Genomic DNA, 20,676 nt, shown 5'->3' with positions numbered 1-20,676 from the left:
GAAGAGACGACCTCTGAGGGGCCGCCACCATGGCCTCTGAAGCCCGACAGCCAACAGCATCGACCTGCAAGTCCCAGACAGCCGTGACGTGGCTCCGGGGCTGCTTCTGGAGTCGGACCGGTGGCACCAGCACCCACAAACCGACAGTTAACGTGCCCGCACCAGATCTGCACCGCCCCTCTGTGGCAACCGCGAACTAAAATAAAGCTGACGAGTGACCGTTGCCGTGGAAATGGACCCACGTTACCGCGGGTGTGGGCGGGCCCTGCTGTGGCACAGGCACACACCGAGGCCGTTCCTCACTCGCCGCCTCAGCACCGCGCCGGGCGGGTGGTAGCGGCCCGCACCGCAGCAGGGACGTGTGTCTGGGGGGGTGCCCACAGGGGAAGGACCCAGGCCGGCCAGAGCGGCTGCAGAAGCCAACAAGCGGCCACCTCAAGGCGCTAGCCCCCAGCAAAGCCGCTCGCCCTGGCTCCGTGTGAAGCGCCGCGGGGACTCCCGCCCCGGCCGCAGGGGCAACGCGGCCGCACCACCGGGCGGTGCCAAGCGGCCCCTCGGCCTCCGCCCGCCCCCACGGCGCTCGCTGGCTGCCACGTCGAGGTTGCTCTCCGCACCGCCCCGCCGCCGGCACCACCCTGGGTAGGGCGGGGCGGAGCAGGAGGAGGGAGCCCGGCGGCCGCTGAGGGGGCGGGGAGCTCCGCTCCCGCCTGTCAGGCGTCACCCTCCGCCCCGCGCGCGGCGCTGATGGCAGCGCGCTGCGGCAGCGCCGGGCGCTCGGCGGGGCGGTGACGTTGCGCGCGAGGCGGAGGGCGGGGAGGAGGAAGAGGAGGAGACCCGGGCGCCTCCGGGATTGAGGCAGCCGCGTCCCGCCGAGGCTTCGCTCGTGCCCCGTCCTCACCCACACACCCGCGGCGGCTCCGCTCGGGCAGGCGAGCGCGGTTCTCCGGAGGCCGCGATGCGCTCCGCTTGAGCGCTCTCTCGCCGCCCCGCCCGGTTTGGGCCTTTGCGGGGCAGGGGGCCGCGATGGCTGCGGGGAGCTGGCAGGAGACAGCGGCCCAGCAGGCCGAGGAGGCGGCGGCCCGGGTGCGGGACGTCCTGTCGGGCGGCCTGGGCCTGCTGCGTGCCGAGCTGGGCCTCGAGCTGGGCCTCGACCCGCAGGGCCTGCCCACCTGGCTCGCCCTGGTAGTACCGGCCGCGCTGGGGCTGGCGCTGCTGGGGCTGCTGCTGGCCGTGGCCTGCGGAGGCGGCCTCCGTAAGAAGCCAACGCGGAGCGCAGCGGAGCGGAAGGGCGATGAGACGGTCAGCGCGGGCCTGACAGCCGGTGGGGGCCAGGGTAAGGCGGCGGGCACGGGCCCCGGGCAACTACACCTGAAAGGAGACGAGCAGAAGAAGCGAAACAAGAAGAAGCTTCCGGAGAAAACGGCGCGGGTGAGGGGGCTGCGAGGGCCGCGCCGCTGAGGGGGAAAGGAGTGAGGACGCGGCGGGGCGGGGGAGGGGGAGGAAAGGCTCATTGACAGCGGCGGGATGGGGACGGCGGCGGCCGGGTTTGCCGCGGCGCCCGGGCGGGCGCGGCGAGTCCCCTGCGGAAAGGGGCGAGCCGGGGGGGGGAGGTCGCGTGTGGCGAGCGGCCCGCAGCGCGGCCGTCTCTCTCCGGGCCTTGTCCCCGGTGACCGCTGCTCGGGGGGCAAGCGTTGCAAGCTTTTTACCGAGCAGGAGGCACCGGGGACAAGGCCCGGGGAGGTTGATTAGGCACCGGTGAGAGGGGGGAGGACCGTCCGCAGGGTCGGGAGGCCATAGAGCTGCGCCGTGCGATTCACCTGGGCGGTGTGTGTCTGTGGAAGGGATGGGGGTCCTGGCTGTCTGGAGCTCTCTCGTGGCATCTGGGCTACTCGGCTGCTTTGAAAACCTGGAGGAGCAGTGTGCACACGCGGACGTTATACGTTAATAATCCTGGGTGATGAAAACGCTTGTTTCTTTTTATAAGCTTTTAAGTGTAAACAGCTATATGAAAGCACTATTTTTTAAAATTATTATTAATCGAATGCTCACAAGGTTAGGAACCAGTAGTGGAGAGCTTAGTATGGCTTGGGTTTTCAAGCCAGGAGTTGCAGTCAGGCAGGTACGGGCTATTTGAAACGGCATTGTAAGGCCCATAAATGCTGTGATGATTCAAACTTGAGTAAGGCTTTTTGCAGTGTCGTTTCGACAGAAGATGTTAACATCAGTCTTGTGGTGAGCTTGCCTCAGTAGGAATATGACTTAGTTGTTACAGTAAGGATCATCTCCTTTAATAAGGAAATCTGTCTTAGCAGCCCCTTAAAAAGAGTTCGTTCCTGTTCTTTTTTTTGTTTGTTTTTTTAATCCTCAGTATGTGCTGTGGGAACCTTCCATCTTTGTCAGTATGTGTTCACTTCATGAGAAAATCAGTAGAATGCAGAAATTATCAACTGTCCCTTTTAAGCTTCCAGTTATCATAATTTTGGGCTTGAAGGAATTGCTTCTATAGTTTTTATATTGTTAGTATGTTTGTAATCCTATTTATGTCCAAATGGCTTATAGGAATGAAAGTGCAGCAGATGTCCCCTGCCTCTTAAAACTGTGTCTTTTAATTATGTCTTGCTCTGTAAAATCTGAAATGTTTACCTAATGACCAGAAAAAGGAAAGAAAATGGGATTGTACCTTTGAGTCTGTGGCAGTATTAAGACTCGAGAAGTTTGGGTTTTTTTCTTTAATGAGAAGTTAAGGCTAGACTATCTTAAAAGAAAAAAAAAGTCTGCATACGCCACCAGCCTGCCTTTGAGCAGTGAGCTACTGAAGTTGATTCTGGAAGTTGCAAGAGGCTGAGCACTGAGAAGAGGAAGCATTGTGATTTAGAATCTTTCCAGTATGGCTAGGTCTCCATTTTGGAGAAAGCATGTTAAAGATGATTTTTTTTTTTTTTTGTCATCTAGAGCAGCAAATACTTAGAGAGTTAGTAGATCTGTTATGCCTTCTTGAAAAGAAATACTAACCTAGAAATAATTTAGGTTTTGCTTGTTTTATTTTCCTTAACCTCCAGTATAAAAACAAAGCGTAAACTCTTGCAAGTCATCATTGAAGACAATAATGAATGCCTCAACAGAAGATAAAGTGAAGAAGTAGAGACACTGTTAACTTGTCAGTGATCTGTAGTGTAGGGCTCCATAAAAGCAAACTTTGTATTAATTTTATATAAAACTTAACTAACTGATTTATTGGTGAATATAAATACTTGTATTGTTTCAAGTTTCATTTATTCACACACAAAATAATGCAAGTTGAGGCTGTGTAAGAGCAAGTATTTTCATAATCAAAAGCATAAAATAGTTTTTCGTATGTCAAGTTGTCATTCCGTATTCTTAAGATTTTTAAAGTTATTTTTATAGTACTTGGTATTCATTATTTACATGCAGAGGTGAAAAACAAAACAAAACAAAAACCCACCTTCTCCAAAAAAACAAAATGCACAAACTGAATCATTAGCTGTAGTTCAAATATGTTTATACCAATGTCAGAGTTTAATAGCCCTGTCTCGTGCTCACTTTCCAAGATCAGTTCATAAAGACCTGTATTAGCATGTCACAATATTTTCTGACTTTCACATGAAAAATTCTGAAAATAATGTAAAGATGCAACAAAAAAAATCTTCCTGACTGCTGCCTAGTCATTTCCATCTTCTGTTTTTGTATGCTGTGATGTTAATACTAAGGTCTGTGAAGGAAAAAAGAGTAAGCCTATTATCGGTAGATTTACTACAGGGTTTGCTATGCCAGGGTCTAAATTTCCACTGTGGGCATTTCAGAAAGCTTAGAGCAACTGGTCTGTAGCATTAAAGAGCACACTACAGATGTCTAATTAAAAGCTGTAGGATCACTTTAATATGGAATTACCAAGCTCATTGTATAGCAGTGATGAGTAACTCTTCATCAGTCAGGATCAGAAAAGTTCTTTGCTCTACCCTTTCTGAAGAATAGTATTATTGCTTTTTTCTTGCATGTGGTTTTATTTGGTTTTGTATAGGTAGGGTACAACTTAACTGAAACTTTCAGTAAAATAATTTTTGTTGAATAGCACTGTGTTGACTGGATACAGTAGCAACTATGAGATTCTGTTTATTTACTTGCTGTGGGCAGACTGAGGGGAAAAAATTAAGCTGAAATAGTTTTGCATTCATTAACACTAGTTTACAGAGCCAATTCTGGCTTTTTCCAGCTGCTTGGAGCAAGGTGGTATCATGGTATCCTACTTTAGATTCTCTGCAGTAAACCTGAAGCCTCTTTCTCTGTTTTTACTTGATTGGTTTGGTTTTTAGCTCCTGGCAGGGGCAGAGCTCTTTGTCTCCTGTCAGAGAATTTTTTGGCCCCTGTTAAATTTTTTTTTTCTTTCAAAAAATCCCTTGATCTCTAATTTTAATTCCTTTCCATTTCTAATAACTGCTGTGCTTCTCTTGTACTTTTTAAACTTTCAGCAGAAGAAGGTGAAACTGTTCACACATGATTTCTGTACAATCTGCAAAATACCCTAGAAACTTGAGAGTAACCATCAACTGTACTCTGCTACAGCTGTAGAAAGCCGTTCATACCATCTGTTTGTAGATGCAGAAAATAACGAATTGACTGTGCACTTCCTATTATTTGAAGTACACCTGGACAGTAAAAGCTACACATTTATTAAAAGCATTTGCATTCATTTGAGAGAGTTTCCTACTTGATCTGTTTGAAATAACTTTTCAGGCTATGACTGGTTTATGCTTATTACACTTAGAAATAGACTCCATAAAGACTTCTTCATACTTTCAACTGATACTCACGTGCTTTGTGTATGTGTTAATTGTTAAATTGCAGAAGTAGGGCTGTAGGATTCTCCAGTGCTCAGAGAGAAAATTACTTAGTTTCTTCCTTAAGAGAAGCTTACAGAAAATAATGTGGGTAAACAGATTCTTTCATTGGCCAAAGATATTCTAAGTAGACATATCTTTATAATATGAAACTAAGGACTTTGGCAAATATGGCCTTGTAAGACTCAAATAATGTAGCTATTTCATTACTGCCGTTTGAAGTGTGAAACTGAGTTATCCATTGGTTTTTAAATGCAGTGCAATATTTTTCATTTTAGCAGTCTTAGCAAAACCTTTATTCTAATTTTGGATTATCTTAATGCTCTTAAATGTACGCGAAAAAAAGGTTTATTTAAATATGGAGATTTTAAGGTCAGCAAGCAAGATGTGTTCAGGAGTTAGTAGTGTTATTGACAGGAGTATTTCTGCCTTGTTACGTCTTCCCTATAGCTTTTAGGGTAAGGAAAAAAAAGATGGCATATAATTGCACAATTCAAGTGAATTAATATTGTGGATGCTTAATATATTACCATAAACATTTAACTTAATGTTTTTCGCTGTAGTCTTTTAAAATAAACATTTCTGAATACTATAGAAAAGCTTTTTTTCTTTCTCGCTTCTGTTACTATCTTTGGTATGTCCAAAAATGATCACATGAATTTTGGTTAAAATTTTATGATTCATCTGTGGGCAGAAAATAAATGTGGAAAGCTTCCAGTAAAAAGGAGACTGTTACAATTCAGGGATACATTGAGGGAGAAATACATCAAAGTAACAGTTTTTGAAATGTATTTCTAATGGTTGTTCTTTACATGATCAGATGATCAGACAGCATTTTAAACAGTCATGTGGGTGAATTTTTCCAGAGGGTTCTTAATGGATATGATTTAGTTTATTACTTCAGAGAAATAGCTGATTTGGTTTTTTTAATTAAAAATTTAAACTTTTATCTATTGGATTTTTGAGAGGGGTAAAGAAAGTGCTTTTCAATTTAAGGTATGTATGTAATAGCAAAGAAGCAAAGCAAGTTATAGAATTAAAGAAGTTAGTTGGTAGTAAACATTTTTGACACAAGTTCAATACTACACGTAGCAAATCCTTTGCCTAACTCTTCTGCTACATAACTTAGAAATAGTCATTCTTTTTCCAGGTTAAGACCTTGGACATCATAGGTACTGACATGAATTCAAAGACATAACACCACTAATAACATGGCTGTGTGAAATCTGGAGAAAAGAGGGAGGTTCAGGAACTGATTTTTGCCAATGGGTTATTTTGAAGATTGTATATTAGGTCTTGGGTATGTCTGTGGAATTGAGTACTATGAGGTTTGAGAGGGACTTTAGGGAGTTTTGAGACACAGATATTTAAGATATATTTCATTTTCAGAATGCTGAGGGAATTGTACGGCATTTTGGATGTGAAGCTGATTGTTGCAAGAGAAGAGGGGTTAGGTGACCTGATCTTTCAATTTCTATTAATAGTTACAAAATAAGTTGGCATGCTGGTTAACTACAGTAAGCAATATTATGTTATGCACTGGTGAAAGCATGCCAAGGGTGATTTGTAAGCATAATATGACATGGCAAGACTTAAATACCTGTACCAGTTAAACTGAGGATCAGATTTGATATCTGAAGGAACAGGTCACACTAAGTTGTAACATGGCCTTTGTTTAAAGCAATCAGGTGCATGTGATGCAGAGTTAAAATAGCCTTTTGTAATAACAAAAATAAATCTAGTGTTTATTTAAAAAGCAATTGCAGAAATTAAAACAAGTATGAAGTAGTTACTTATGCTTAATATAATTTAATTTTCAGTCTTTATCTGAATTGTTATGAATGTGAATCAATATGAAACTTGTGCAGGCTCAGTATCAATTACTACTATTGATAATTGTTTTTCACTCAGTGAAATTAATGGCAATGATAGTATAATGCTTTGCTTATTTTCATCTGGAGCTAAGCACAGTAACTTCAGTCATAGCTTTTTGTTAACGATAAACATGACTTTTAAAATTACATTTTTGCATAGGGAATATATAGGCTAAGGTGTGTGCCTTTGCTGCCAAAGGCGATCATAAGACTACTTAAATTACTGTGTCCGGAGTTTTAACTTTATATGTTAAATAATACATGCTAATTTTATTTCCTTTATTATGTGAGCAGAAAATGGTAGACTAAGGTAACAACTGTAATCAAGTCTGTCTGAAAAGAACAATGGGATGTCATGCTTAGTCATGCTTCGTGTTTGACTTCTGATTTCTGCTCTACTAGGAAGTTTAACTTGTGAAGGAAATGAGCTGTGAGGGTTATGCATAGGTAGAAATTTGGTCAAGGTAGAAATTATTTTAAACTTTGGCCTGTTGCGTAACTGCTACAAAATGGTAAAGGTGTTCATTTAATTAGATAAGTTATGGCACATGCAACTGGTAGCTGTTCTAAGCCAGTTTTCAGGACAGCTACAGAGAACTGTGGCTGTTTTGAAAGCTGGTGACTTTCAGAAATTTACCTTTTGAGAAGCAATTCCTGTGTTGAGTAGAATTGAGATGAAATGAGGAGATCTGTTTTCTTTCTTATTTCTATGTTTGGTAAATGTAGAATTGCAGTAGATATTTTGAACACCAATCCATGATTCTGTCTGCTGTATTTAATAATTTTCTTAGCATTTATCAGTCAACAAATAGTTTCATTTCAATATAAGTGTAATTTGAGCTTTGCTGCTTCTGCTTTCTCAAATTGTTTTGTTATTCACACTTATTGTTTACACAGCCTAATGGACGGTCTTTTCTTGATGTATCTGAGGATGAAGTAATACAAACTGTCCGGAAAGAAAATATAAAGCCACCTGTGGACACAGAAAAGAAGAATGAAAAGGTCAGTTACGGATATGAAATGACAAAGTCAAAGTTTAGTGCATGTTATTTCAGTATCTAAGAAGTCTATTTGTGATTTGAAATCCTATTACATGAGTAAAGAGGTGTATTTCTCACTATGAAGAGTACTAATCTGATTTGGTGTTGGAAAGAGCTAAAGTAGTATTTTCTTAACTTCTGAGATCATGTCTTATCATGGAATGTTTACATCCAGCAAACCCTCCTCCCCACTAAACACTGATATCTCTCTTCACCAGCTGAAAAAAAATGTTAAGCCTCCAGAAACTGAGTTTGTGTTTCATCTTTGCTGGCTTCCATGGAGATGCAACATAATGATAGTATTGTTAAGTGGCTTGTAAATGATCTAACAATTGGGAGACTGCTATTCAAAGGATTAAGACCATGTGCCTGCTTATTTCTGTTGTCAGATGTATCCATTAGTGATTAGAGTTCTTAATTTCTGGTGACAAATATGGGCTTTGAATTCTGGTGTGAGTTTTTTGTTATGCAAATTGAATGGCTACATTAAAAACATATTTTTAAAACTTAGTCTGTAGCTTCATCTAAAAGGTAACCATTCTAATGACAATGCTGGTTTTTGCACTATGAAGACTAATATCGTCTAGCCTTTTCACAGATGCTATCACTTCTAGGCAACATGGATTATTTATGATAGGCCTTTGACAATAATTTTGGCTTGGTTCTTTTGCTAGCATTGTGCATGAAATTTTCCTACTCTCATGGATTTCTGATTTATTTTCTTTAACTAAATGCATTTGTTCTAATTATACTGAGGAGTGTAAGAAAAATAAATGCTTATGCATAAACAGGCAGAAACCAGTAGTTGATTGTTGTAATTTGTGTAGCTCGTTCAAGCTTTAACTAACTTACTTGACTATTCTATAATAACTTCTTTTGCAGTTGGTATGTTGGCTAAAGGACTGTGTCCTGTTAGTTGGCTATAGGGCTCTAAATGTTTTTAGCATTGGCAAATAGAAAGACTCTTTTTGCGAAATGGGTTTGCCTTAACATTTTGTGCCATGCATTTCTTTCTCATCTCCATGTGTCGCCTATCAGATTAGCTTGCTGGTTTGTTTTATTTTTTTTCAAGAACATAATCAAATTTGATCCTGAAGGAATAGCTGTATTTTTCTTCTCAACTTTCACTTTGTCTCAAGCAAGTTTCCTAGTAGGTAAGGTGCTTAAATGCTGAAGTCAAGCTTTCCTTAAAATTGCAAACGTAGTGATCTGAATTTTGAAAAGCTAAGTTGAAGCTGCAGCTCCAGGAAATCAGTACCACTACCTGGATATGCAGGCTTACTCAAATGATGGTTTTGTATCACTTTGGGGAACCCTGGGCAAAGCATGATTGTCTTAGAAGTTGATTGTTACACTTATATTAAAAACATATCCAAGAACTTTCTTTAAACTACAGGTAACTTTACAGGCATCTAATTGTTTAAGCCTCTCAAGGCATCTGTTGCATTTGTAACATTATAAACCTGCTGAAAAGATTGTAGGTCCTGTGTATGCGTCTTTATATAACTTGGAATGGATGGTATAAGTCAATGAGTAGGATTTAAGTACTGTGTGCACATGTGTAGATATATGAAAATATATATAATTCATGACCTGAAGAGTATTTTTGTGTTTCTTAGCTGTGTCAGGGTTGTGAATTTCCTGCATGTTTTTTCAGGGTAGATATTTACGCAAAGCAGAACAAGAGGATACAACTTAATGTCTGGATTTGTGGCTGTTTGTAGGGCTTGAGTCTGTTGACGCTTTGCATAGTTTCTTCCCTTTTTTTTTCAATTTTAGTGACTTGCAGAGTACAGGGGTTTTGTTTTTAGTGTAAAAGACTGCATCTAGGAAGTGACTCCATGGATGAGATTGCAGATTGTTGAAACTTCATTGCTCATTCTGTTTGTAAACACATTACTGGCTTGTCTTGAATATTAGATACAAACAGAATATTAGGGATGAGGAAGAAATGTTTTTCTGTTGTTCTTGCATGGGGACCAATGCATCTTAAAGACTCAAACATTTTGGTGGGCCTGCTAAGTTCCTCATGTGCTCGCTGGTTGGTGGCAAAGCCAACACTGGAAGCTGGAGGCTTTCTGTGTTGCGGAAGGTGATACTTTGAATGAATAGGTTTCTGAAAAATGATGGCTAGCTTGTTCAGTAACCTTTGATGTCTCTTGCTGTTTCAGTCAGTTTGCTACCACGATTGTGACTGTTAGAGCACTAAGTGTAGTAGGTGATGAGTAAATTGTGTAACTAATTATAGTTCTGGTTTCTCAGATCAGGTTCTAGTAACTCAGATTAGGAAAGTAAATGTATTTTCAAGATAAGAATTCTTGATTTTTTTTTTAGAAACAGTGTTTGTTAGACACAAACTTATTTTAAAACTGTTAAACTTTGATGTTTTCATGAGAAATGTAAAATTTTATGTCAATATCTCTGTAGGAGCTAGTTATTTAAGAAAGGAAGAGCAGTCATCTTAAACTGCTGTCTAGGAGACTTCTGAACTCATTTCAGGTGTTCTTCTCGTGCCAGAGGACAGTTGGGTAGTGATGGCTTTGTGTGTGGGAGATGCTAAGACCTCAACTTCCATTCTCAACTTAGCTGAAAATGGGAGATACAGATACAAACATACCAGATTTTCCTCTGCTTGAATTCCAAGAAGCAACTCATTAACTGTTTTTCGTGCTGTCCACTTTCCTTTTTAATTCTTTCATTAGAAGGTGCTTTGGCAAATAATTTGACTTGTTCATATTCTCAGAACCAATTCTTCTCAGGTTGCTTTTGAAACTGGCCCGTCTCTTTTGGATAATTTTCAGAAGTTGAATAGCTGTGTGTGTGTAAAGGTAGTCTACTGAGCAAATATGTGAGATAATTCACTTTGGGTACATCCAGATTGTGAGTCCCCTGATGCAGTAAATCATGAGTTAACTACTGAAGTCAGCTCCCTAAGTGTCAATAGGTGTATTGACACAGCATTACATATAAACAGCGAAGTGAAATTTTTATTATTTCTGCTGCTACACTAACAGGCTATACTGCTTTCAGTACCTCTGTTGAAGCTACATGATAATTCTTGGGCTTGCTAACTCAAACTGCATGCTACTGTGGTTCCATAGGATATCTGCTACAGCTGTGGTGATAATTTAGCTGTTATCGGTTCTGAATTCTAGAGAGGTTGTTCTTCTTGGACATCTGAAACTAGAAAATCATGTGGTTTGAACTCAAGTATCAAGCTGGCAATTACTCGTCTTACTCTGGCGGAGGCATGTATTCCAGAAAGACATCCTGCATGATTAGAATATCCTTATTCGAATATTCCAGAGACAGTGAATCAGTGAATAGTTTCCCCTTATAACATTTGAGTGGATAACAATCTTTCTTTGAAGAGTCTGTGGGTTTTTTTATTCAGATTTGTCTGGTAGTTCTTACACTGTTCTTCACTAGATTAAAAAGTTTTTCAGTACTGTATTTGCTTTCTAAGAAAGAGTCAATTTGCCATCTCTTTAGCTTATCAAAAGATTACACTCCAAAGCTTTCTGCAGTATACTTGCCCAGTATCTTAGGTCATTTTTCATCTTTTTCTCTATATTTTTAGCACTTTGTATTGCTACCTGGTGCACCAAAACTGCTTGCAGATGGGGTTGTCTGTGTTTCTCTTGATTTATCTCTGCTTGTATAGTCAAGAAGCCACAACTGGTGAAACCTGGGCGGGCGGGGGGGGGCGGGAGTGGCAGAAAAAACAACAACATCAACAAAAAACAAACACACACAAAACCAACCAACCAACCAACCAAAACCCACAAAACTAAAATGACAACAACAAAAACTCCCTGTGTATCTATTGTATAGACTCTAATCACACTTTGTTTTGAAGTCATTTTCAATGGTAGAATTTTCTTACCTACCTTTTTTTAAAGTCACCGGCATTCTTTATTTCTCCGTGTATAATTTTATGCATACTTCTATGCAAAACAAATTATGCCAGAGTGGGGTCTGCCTGCCAAACAGTTCATACTCCTCTGTGACTGTGATGCCATCAGCATAGCTGCTTCCACCAGGCTTTGTGTTCTGTGGCATGAGTAATCATTCCCTTCACCTGCCATTTGTGTACTACATAAGTCTTTCATGCTACCTCAATAGTCTGAGCTTATGATTAGGAATTAGTATTGTTTAGTATTCCTTTCAAGGAACTGCCCATGCACAAGGTTGTTCAGGAAAATCTGTCTTAAATTTATTCTTGTATTTCAATGGGAGGGTATTCTAAATCACTATGGCATGTGATCACTAATTAATTATTAAGAGTTTGTTGTGGTTTTTTTTTTTATTCTAGTCAAAGAAAAAAAAGAAATCAAAGGGAGATGCTAAAACGATTCAGGATACATCACGTCTAGATGGAAAGGAAGTTGATGAAGGTACTGAACAAACACAAAAAAGATGCAAATAGACATATTTTGGCTTAAATGCTGTTTAAGATTTACTTTGTTGTGCTTCATAGAGAAAACCAAACTCATTTTATTATAATTTCACAGTCACATATTGTATCTGGAAATCTGATCTTTGAAACAACAGTCTGATCTTTAATAAAATCAACTGATTAATTTTTTTTTTTTTTTAAGTTGAACCTAGAAAAACCGAGAAAAGTCAGGAATAGTAAGGTTCTCATGTTGTACATGTTTTGTTCTATGAAGGAAAGTATTACCGCATTGAATCCAGAAAAAGTTACCTTTGGCCAGTTATTCATGTTTTCAAACTAATGTCGAAGTTGACTTCCATGTCTGTGATTTAAGCTGAACCTGTAGTCAGACTTAACCTCAATATGAAACAAGCTAAAACTCTTTTCAGCTCTCTGACTTACTTAGTCATGTTTTCATTTGGGGGATGTTTTAGGAACCTGGGAAACGAAAATTAGTAACAGAGAGAAGCGACAGCAGCGTAAGCGAGACAAGGTGCTGACCGACAGTGGCTCAGGAGAATCAAATCTCCAAGGAGTGGAAAATACAGTTACTGCATCCATTGAACAACTGATACCTACACCATCGCTTCCGGTTGTTCTCAGGAAAAATAAAGGTATGATGGTAGATGGGTCTATGAACATGTTCTAGAAAGATAACTTTGTTTGAGTGCTTAAATGGTTACTGTTTTGGATGTATGCTAGGTATCTTTGGAGGTTTAATTCTTCAGGAGAATATTTCAAGCTGTGTAAAGGTACTTTTGATTGTGCAAAACTCCCCTCTTTTTGAGCCATGCTTTCAAAGGAGTTCAACAGAGAATTTTCTGGAGTAAATGGCTGAGATGCTGGCCTCCATGCTGGTGCTCTGTTAATAGCTGCACAGCTGCATAGGTATATGTCCCCATTCCAACTTGTGCTCTGCTGACTCTGCCCTTTGTTTCTGGAAACTTCCAAGGCACCCTCAGTACTGCTGCAGGCAACACCAACTCCTTAACTTTTTGAAGACTTCCTTGATGGGAAGGTTATGCCCATGAGTTCTCTTTACAGATCATTCACTGCTTAACACATAGACTTTTTTTTCAACATTGATTTAGTAGTATCTGTACTAAAGCTCTTCATAATGGTGGGGCACAACTGGCTGAGATTTAGTAATCAATTATTATAGCTAAATATTCAATAAGGAAATGTAGGCTTCAGCTTCTATGGCTGCTACTGTTTAAGAAAAAGGTTGCATGGGCTGGTTCAAACTGTGTGTAGGCACAGGAATTCATATTTGGCTGCAACTGAGAAAGAGTTTAAGAAGCTCAAAGAATCTGAAGACACAAACAGTTTAGCTTTCTGACAGATTTTTAACCTACTGATACACTTGATGTTCTACTGAAATGGCAAAAAGACCGAGCCTAGCAACTACCTGGTACCTTGTAACAATACATTGACACTTGCTTTATTGACACTTGTTTGCATATTGACTGAGTGCATGGTTCTTATCCATGAGGACTAGATCAGTTGGTTCCTGTTTTATTTTTTCTGTCTGTTTACACACAAACAGCTTCAAACAGTGGTAATCCCAAATGTCTGTATATTCTGTGGCTAGCATATCATCTTGTATCACACTAACCTGAAAATAATTCAGCCATATCTAGTGTTTTCATGGTAAGGTGGAGATTATAAATAGCTATGCATTTCTGAAATACTTAGGGCTGCCTCTGCTTTAGATTTCTGCTTGCCATTTGGGGGCAAACTAGCTAGAGTTCTTTGAAATCTGCAGTTACTTGGTTTATAGGCCCTAAATAAATTTGGAGTTCATACTGTTTACCAAACAAACACAAGCAATAAAAACTAGAGCATGTAAATTCTTAAGTTTTCTGGAAATGTCTTAATTTACTTTGAGGTACTGATGGTGTTTTTTTCTTAAAATGTCAGTAATGGATACTCTATTTTTAAATATTAATTTAACTATTAGATATTTTTAAATACCAAGATTTTTACAGGTGTTGCTATTTGAAAAAAAACTTATTCTAGCTCTATTCCCTGTTTCTTTTTAATCAGGAGATGCACTTCTGAATGCTCAAGTTAGCAGCTCTAAACCTGCAAAAGGGGAGTCATCAATTTCACAAGGTAAAACGCTTTAATTATTAGGCATCGTAATTAACTGGAAAAGTGTTTTACAGAACTGAGAACAGAAATGGTTGCTGCAGGATTTTGCGCAATCACTGATCTGAAACTTTATTATGCAGCTGGCTTTTTTGGCTATGCAAATGTTATATTTCTAAGTTGCAGTTACTTCTTAGAGGTTGTAAACAGTCTGATTGTCATGGGTGGTGTGAGAGGGATGCACTTCACTCGTAAAAGAGAAGCAACAATAAACTTTATTGATATAAAACAGTGAGGTAATGAAGGTCAATGATAAATGCGACAGTGGTTTAATAGATTTGACGGCAAAGTATACCTTGTTATTTACTGAACAAAACTGTCAAGGACACCTTCCTGTTGAGTCATGGGGTTCAGAATGTAACCTCTTGCTTTCTGAACTCCTCAGAGAGGAGTATAGGTGCAGCTGGATCCAGACTTAGATTCAGTCAACAGTTTACATCTAAAGGATACATATAGGCACTCAATCCTTTATATTGCTTATCTGCAGTTTCAAAGTTTAGCGTGCCATTGGTCACCAAGGATCTGATGCAGCAAGGAATCTCTCAGCCTTGAGTAACCTTGAGAGGCGTCCCTACTCAAGGGGAAGTCATGGCGTACAGGCCACTGCTGTGCAGGAGAGTCCAAAGAGCTCTGGGATGTCCACTATTTATGGAGTAAGATGATTGACTCAGTCATATTTGGGTACTGACTGCAGATGTTACCTTCTTCCAAATGTGCCTTGAGTTGGACATTGACCAGTGCTGTGGTTGGGTGGGTGTGTTACCATGAAATAGCCCTTGACTATTGTGGTGTTATCGGTCTCCCCTGAATCCACTTTGAGGCGGATACATCCATCGCAACCACCATTGGTGGTTATCACTTGAGCAAGATTACAGAAAAAGGTCAGAGCAGGGGTCAGGGGAAGCACACTGCTGCACTGATATATGTAGAAAAAGGATTTGGCATCTAGAATTTTCATCCAGTTTACCTATTATACAACTTGTTACTTACAGAGCAGTGAAGCTTATTCTTGCACTCCACTTCAAAGTTCTTTGTGCTAGCTTTTCAAACATTTTGTGTTAAGGAATTGATTATTTGCTCAAAGAAAAACTTACTATAGATAATGGCAAAGAGCTCAAAGATACCAGTCTCGATAATTGTAAAGTTTGCACTTGATTCAGATTGTATACATGAGTTAATTGGTTCTTTGAAAGACATACTTTAAATACATTCATTTTAAAAATACGTAAACATAAATGTATATTTCTAAATAAATAGGTATGACACTGTATATGTCATACACATAATTGTTAACATATTTGACCATTTTTAGACTGTGATTGACAAGTGAACCTTAGCAGTTTTCTAATTAAGAGATACTGCTGTAGTAATATTTGAAGTGAATTAGTCTGGCATTATAAAGTCGAGATGCTTTTTCCTACCCATAGCAGACATTAGTGGTGTTACTTTAATGAAAGGTAGTTGGTGCAATTAAGCAAGGCAACAAGTAGTATCACAGAATACTTTTGGGTGGAAAAGACCCTCAAGATCATTGAGTCCAACCATTAGCCTAACACAATCTGAACCTTACCTGTTGCAACTTGAGGCCACTCCCTCTTGCCCTATCACTTGTTACTTGGGAGAAGAGACCAACACCTTCCATTCTACAACCTCCTTTCAGGTAGTTGTAGACAGTAATAAGGTCTCCTCTCACCCTCCTTTTCTCCAGGCTGAACAGCCCCAGTTCCCTCAGCTGCTCCTCATCAGACCTGTGCTCCAGACCCTTCACCAGCTTTGTTGCCCTTCTCTGAACTCGTTCCAGCACCTCAGTGTCTTGTAGTGAGGGGCCCAAAACTGAACACAGTATTAGAGGTGGCTTTTAGGCACCGCAATGATGACCTTACAGATATTTGTGTTTGGAAGTGATTTCTCTAAGAAAATGTAGGCATAGCTCACCTAATCGATTCCTTGCCAGCAAGGTCGCCTTGAGTGTGGCAAGTTCATGCTGCCTGAGCTGTGAGTTCATTTGAGGAATGAAATATCTGGTCTATAGTTTTTGTTGGCAGATAATATTGATTTAATTGTGCATCAGGTTTGGGCTGACTGTTTAAGTGTTACACTTGCAATATGCAGACATTTCTTAATCACTTGTAAATCAGATTTTTTTCTGTTGTTCACATTGCATATATAAAGAGAGAGAGGATTTGATATAGAGCCCTTGGAAAAATATTTGTGATATATAGAAAGTCAGGCTGGGTGCACCAGGTAGCCATTAGCCATTATGTTTTATCAAGACATAAATTAAAAATAATTAAAACTATAATTGTCTTTCAGCATACTACTGACTCCTTTCAAAAGTATAAATTAAATTTGCTATGAATAGTAATTCCTCAGCAGGGTAGACTGTTGCAGATATACTTGTGGTCTTTTACCTCAATGTAACATAAAATATATTATATATTATCCTCCGTTTAGTGCATTGGGCTTTTCACAAATCACCACCATAACCCTGTAAGAGAAATTACCTGGCAGTGTTGGAAGCATGCCCACTTTTTTTTTTTTAATCTGGAGGCACTGTTTCACCAAGATACCAGCCCTATAAAGAAAGGGACACAGGAAGGAGAGTGCAGTTTGCTGGTTTTTTCCTCACTCTTCAAGTTAGTAGACAGATGGTTAGTATCATCTGAACTGGAAAATGAGCTGAGACAGAGCAGCCGCTCTTCTGTATCACACTGGTGTAGCAAAGCTGCTGTTTATTTGTACTTCTTTTTTTGTTGTTAAGTATATGTGTGCATAAGTAATATTTGAATTCTTCATCCAGTTCTTATTTTATATAAAGCTTTTATTGTCCTTGTGTTTAAGTTTCTCCAGGATTGAGTGAAAGCCATACTGTAAATGGAGGAAGCTGGAATGAGAAGTCTGTAAAAATCTCCTCACAGATTGGTGTAGGGGAGGAGAAATGGACATCTGTTCACTCAGCTGCAGCTGGGAAGAGGAAGCCTGAGACATCGGCTTGGGGCCAGGACACTGGAGATGCTAATGGAAATGGAAAGGACTGGGGCGTATCCCTGGTAGGCAGGCCCTGGAAAGAGCGTTCTTTGTTCACTCCTATTGGTGAGCTATTCCAAGAAAAACTTTCTTCACTTAAACAGTTTTACATATTTTTAGTAGTGAATCTCTTAAGTAGCTTTATATGTTAAAAAAACATCAGGGAACTGTCCAGTGAAATGTGAACTAAGCAGTTTCTGTTTACTGGCTTAACATCTATGTCTCTGTTTACAGTTTAGCTGAGGTTTTGGAGTTTATCTGAAACAAAATTATCATTGTGAAGGAATCAACTTTTTTATATCACTCTTCTAAAGTTCTTAAAGTGATTACTAAGTAACTTTGAAATATAACTTCTCTTTATAAAGAATATCTTAGAACCTAGGTAATAAGTCTGTTCTATTGATCCAACATGATCAAATCAACTGTGTTTGGTGTTGGCAGATATTTGTTTAGGCTTCAGGCATGAAGATTGTTCAACTCTTGTGACACTACACTGTTTTCTCATTAGAAAATTGTTTTAGTCTTCTCTGCTACGTTTTTTTTAGCCTTTGACACTTGTACTGCCCATTCTAATAATAGAGGAAAGAATTCTTCATTTCTCTCTGTGCATCAACTTTTTACTTACTAGTAGATGCTGCTATATGGTCCTTCGGTCTGTGATCCTAGTCTCTTTCTGCAAAGCAGTGTTCCATTGCAGTCAGCAGCCTTGCTTTAGTCTAGACCTCTTTTGTCTCACATATCTTGAAATGCAATGCCTGAGGTTAGAACTGCTACACTGTTGGAGGCTTTACTGTTGCCAAGTAGAGGCAAGGGGCTTTTTCATATTCCCATTAGCTGTATTCTGCTTTATATTCTAATAAGGTATTCTTTAGTTACTGTGACCAGCTTGTTGGTGTTATTTTTCTGAGGAATACATTGTGCCTGACCAGGCTGATGTGCTTCTGGTAAGACACCTAGTTTTGTGGGAACTCAAGGAAGTTTGAGGACAAATGTGAAGTGCTGTACCTGGCTAGCATGCATCCTTGGCTGGGGACTGACTGTCTGGAGAGCAGCTCTGTGGATATGGGGTCTTGGTGAGCACCAAGCTGAACATGAACCAGCCATAGGCCCCAGCAGCAAAGGACAGCAAGAGTATTCTGGGCTGTGTGAACAGGAGTTAGTAGATTGGAGACAATGATTATCCACTTCTTGGACCACATCTGGAATACTCTGTCCAGTTTTGAGTCCCCACCCCCCAATTAAGTATACTTCTAACCAGATGTTTCTTTTATCACATTAGTGCCACTGATTATTTCTGCTTATTTTCTACCTCACACTTAACAGAGTCAAACATACATTAATTTTAAATGGTTTCTCCTATTTGTCAAATTGTTCTGAAGTCAATTCTGTTCCTTAACATATATACAACTTCTTCCAAGCTAGGTTTCATCTACAGAGTCCATAAATACACTTTTCAATAACTTAGATGGTTGGAATAGTAAGAAGAAGAATAATAGTATGTGTCTCAAAACACAATTTACTTTTCCTTTATAAGAAGTTTATGTATAGAAAATGTTTTAGAGGGAAGATCATGGCTTGAAAGTTGTGTCAAGCTGAATGTTCATACAGTTGCACCTCTATCAGAACTCATCGTCTCATGTAATAAGAAAAATAATGCTGTCAGCTGTGTGAAACATTAAGATGTCTGGATCTTCTGTTGTTTTTTCTGACGCTGTTCATAGTTAAATAGGTAACTTTTTCAACATTGCCAGCAGTGTGAAGTCCTGTTTGTCTTTTTATTTTTTTTTCCTTCCCCCCACAGCTGCTTGGAACGTGGATGGAAGGATTAATACCTCTGAACAGAATTCTACTACTTTCTCTTCATTTGGATTAACTCCTGGAGTTTCTGGTATGTATGCCCTTCCAAAGGTTTTTCAACTCTTTTCTGCCGCAGCAGGTGGAAATAGAATTTGCCAAGTGTTACTAATATGCATCCTTCTTTGAAAGTAGTACTGGTAGCTGTAAGCAGGTGGAAGACATGTTTTATAAAAGCATAGAATGCTCTTTTTGTTAACAGTTTTAAATTGATAATCAAAAGCTAGATCAATAAGGTGATATTTCTTATTTAGCCTTCCTGTTTGTGTGTTAAGTCTAAATAGTGGGCAAAAGGGATAGCTCCCTGTTGTTGTGTCTCAAGTTGGAGATGTGAAGATTACTTTCTAGGAAAGTCTGTTTACCCTGATCTTCTGGGAGTATTGTTATTTGATGGTAGGGTTTTTTCCCTTCAAAAAACTGAAGCTCTACTTACAAAATATGTTCCATAGGAAGAATTTGAAGTCTTAAATATTTTATCTGTATGATGGAGGGGGGAAGCTGAGCTCTGGAGTTTTCTTGTTTTGAAGGGTGAAATTGCTATGGAATATAAACTCTGGCCTCATAACAAGTCTTGTATTAAGCTACTGGCTATAAGTGTTGCCGTGATTTACTATACAATAAAGGGATCATATGTCAGGTTTTCTGCTCTTGCTTGTTTACTCCCATTATTGAAGGAGATTGGTATGACTATTTTCATACATTGCATATTCTCCTCCTGACTTAGTTTTGTTTTCCTTCTTCAGTTCTCTTGTTCTCTGAATATATCTCATTTTCAAGAGCCTTGTAGTTTTCCTGTCCTGGACAGTCCTTAGAATCAGACATTCTTCCTTGACCTAACAGTCTCCCTTTCCTACTTCGACTGGAATTTATTTACCTAAGAAAACTCAGGAAGCTTGTTAACTTACAAGTACAATTTTATTTATTCCCTTTCAGGATCCAACAGTGAGTCAGTTTCTCAGGCTGGTACTTCTGATTTTCAGTGGGATTTAAGTCATGCTCAACCTCCTGTTGATGACGAATGGTCTGGGTTAAGTATGTTCCTCTAAAATGTTCATCAACCAATTTTGTAATTACTGTTAAAGTGTAGTTACTTGTGTTTAGCGACTTTTGTGAGCCAGTTGTGAGCGTCTGGAGAAAAACCTGAAATTACTTGGAAATTATAGTGAAACTGGTGTTTACTTGCCTCTTTCCCATACCTGCCAATTTTAAAATACATTTGTAGTTCTTACCACAGTCTCTCCCTGAAGAGGGCTGTAAATAATAAAGTTACAGCCATTCCTAAATATTTCCTAGTGAAACTGTGTACCTGTGAAGAAAACTTTTAGCCTTCAATTCACTTTTGGCATTGCCTTCTAATCAATATATTTATTCAGTTAGGTCTAAGGATGTTTTAAGAAAAACAGTGTGGTGCCTCTCATTAGGTCATTGAAGTGAAA

The 20,676-nt window shown here is 39.8% G+C and overlaps 1 protein-coding gene across 1 annotated transcript in view; it reads left to right on the top strand.

Annotated features, from left to right (window-relative positions):
- The first annotated feature begins 697 nt into the window (after nucleotides 1-697).
- The window catches only part of MTDH (metadherin), a 31,337-nt gene continuing 11,358 nt past the window's right edge, over nucleotides 698-20,676 (top strand). Inside the window, exons 1-8 of the mRNA XM_080338587.1 lie at nucleotides 698-1,428; nucleotides 7,628-7,732; nucleotides 12,086-12,167; nucleotides 12,643-12,822; nucleotides 14,255-14,323; nucleotides 17,201-17,452; nucleotides 19,188-19,274; nucleotides 20,174-20,272. Coding sequence (XP_080194713.1) covers nucleotides 1,024-1,428; nucleotides 7,628-7,732; nucleotides 12,086-12,167; nucleotides 12,643-12,822; nucleotides 14,255-14,323; nucleotides 17,201-17,452; nucleotides 19,188-19,274; nucleotides 20,174-20,272 — 1,279 coding nt within the window. The 5' untranslated portion in view covers nucleotides 698-1,023. The remainder of the gene's footprint in view (nucleotides 1,429-7,627; nucleotides 7,733-12,085; nucleotides 12,168-12,642; nucleotides 12,823-14,254; nucleotides 14,324-17,200; nucleotides 17,453-19,187; nucleotides 19,275-20,173; nucleotides 20,273-20,676) is intronic.

This window comes from Nesoenas mayeri, assembly GCF_963082525.1.
Source record: "Nesoenas mayeri genome assembly, chromosome: 2".
NCBI classification, from domain to species: Eukaryota; Metazoa; Chordata; class Aves; order Columbiformes; family Columbidae; genus Nesoenas; species Nesoenas mayeri.
The sequence above is the reverse complement of the archived record's forward strand: the minus strand, read 5'-3'. Positions and strand labels throughout refer to the sequence as shown.